The sequence below is a fragment of the Laccaria bicolor genome, genomic scaffold (genome assembly GCF_000143565.1).
Source record: "Laccaria bicolor S238N-H82 LACBIscaffold_54 genomic scaffold, whole genome shotgun sequence".
NCBI classification, from domain to species: domain Eukaryota; kingdom Fungi; phylum Basidiomycota; class Agaricomycetes; order Agaricales; family Hydnangiaceae; genus Laccaria; species Laccaria bicolor.
This window is the reverse complement of record NW_001889925.1, coordinates 58,144-59,900: the sequence shown is the minus strand read 5'-3', so window position 1 is coordinate 59,900 and position 1,757 is coordinate 58,144. Positions and strand designations below refer to the sequence as shown.

At 42.7% G+C, this 1,757-nt stretch overlaps 1 protein-coding gene across 1 annotated transcript; it reads right to left on the bottom strand.

Moving 5' to 3' along the window:
* Positions 1-847: 847 nt before the first annotated feature.
* Positions 848-1,626, bottom strand: LACBIDRAFT_312700 (uncharacterized protein; the record flags this gene model as incomplete). Its single annotated transcript, XM_001888301.1, has 2 exons — positions 848-866; positions 911-1,626. 2 exons carry the CDS (start codon positions 1,624-1,626, stop codon positions 848-850), a joined length of 735 nt encoding a protein of 244 aa, XP_001888336.1.
* Positions 1,627-1,757: the final 131 nt, after the last annotated feature.

Genomic DNA, 1,757 nt, shown 5'->3' with positions numbered 1-1,757 from the left:
ATTCCGCTGGAATGGTAAGGCACCAGAATAATGAAAATAGCAGGCCTCCCTGCCAAATTTCATTCCTCTGGAATCCACCAGAATCTGCTGGAATGACCGGATTTCTGCAGGAATTAGGGGGGCACTGATAAGACCTCACATTTTCTGAAAAGAACATAGCCTTTATGAGAAAGAAAGACACAGGACACACCTATGAAAGGCCTTTCATAAAACTTGTGGACTTATACACACAGCTCTACAGGCAAGTACCTTAGTTTTATGATAAAGGTGGTAGCCACTTGTGTGTGATGGATGAACAAATGGATAAATGGTTTGAGCAGCACGTGATTGACCCTTCTATCAGTCTGTGGAGTGTGCCGGTAGTCATTGCGTATTGCAATGGTAAACCGAGATTCTGCGTCGACTACAGGAAGCTGAATGCGGTTACGATTCCCGACGAATTCCCAATCCCAGGTCAATCAGAGATCCTTTCTTCATTGTCAGGCACTCAGGTCTTATCTTCATTAGATGCTCTGTCAGGTTTCACTCAGTTGGAGCTACATGAAGAGGATGTGGAGAAGACTGCTTTCCGAACACACAGAGGGTTATTTCAGTTCAAAAGAATGCCATTTGGTTTGAGAAATGGTCCATCCATCTTCCAGAGGGTCATGCAAGGGATCTTGGCACCCTACTTATGGTTATTCTGCCTTGTTTACATTGATGACATAGTAATATTCTCCAAATCCTATGAAGAACATATCATTCACCTGGACAAGGTTCTGGAAGCCATCGAGAAAGTGGGAATTACCTTCTAGAAAGAGCAGTATAGTAAGATAAGTGGTTACGACAGCTGTTTAAATCCACCACATTAAATGGACGAGTCTTTCCTTGTGATGCATAGTCCGTCATTGCAAAGTTGGGCAGCACAGACACTTGAGAACGAGATATAGTGAGAGTAACATCACTTGGACAGATACATTCAATAGACCTGCTGTTCTTTACTAGTGGAACTACATTCTCAGGCAATCCCTCAATCTTGATTGTCTTGGCAGGACGATCAAGCTTTACAAACAAAGTTTCAAGGATTTGTTGTCCACTTGGGCCCAACTTTGCATCCCATCCAACGACATGACCTTCTTGACCTTTTGTTATACATAATTCTGTTGCATCATTATTTCGTATTATAACTGGCATACCAATACACAGTGAAAGTTTTCCAGGAACATGGTCAGAGGCAGAATGGCGCAAGTTCCAAAGTAAATTTTGAAGCTTTGGACTGATAGTTTTGCATACAGCAGTTTTCTTAGGTCTTCCACAAGGCTTTTTCCCAGTGACTGGATCACACTCAACCCCCAGTGTATCCACAGAGTAAAAGTCAGTAAGTGTTTGGCCAGTATCTGCTGCAAAACGTGCAGAACCTAATTCATTAATTCGATCCTTCTGGGAGTTCAGAGCAGTAATGATAGAGACATTTCTGAAATGTTTGTCAGCCAACTTTGGCTGGTTAGGTCGCCTTCCTGCAACACGACTTCTTAAAAATATAATGTCATCAACAGTACATGCTGCATATCTCATATTTTCTAGAGCTGTCCTTAGCTTGGCATCTTCCACTGATTGTGTATTTTGTCTCATATTTTTTCGTAGCATCACAACAGTAGCCACTTGGTGCCAAAGTGCTTTACCTATAGCAGATTGCTGCCCATGGAGGCATCCACTGATGTGCCAACAGTTCCATTGTAAAGGGCCTGGCCTTGGACTGGCATAAGCTGTGCAAAGTC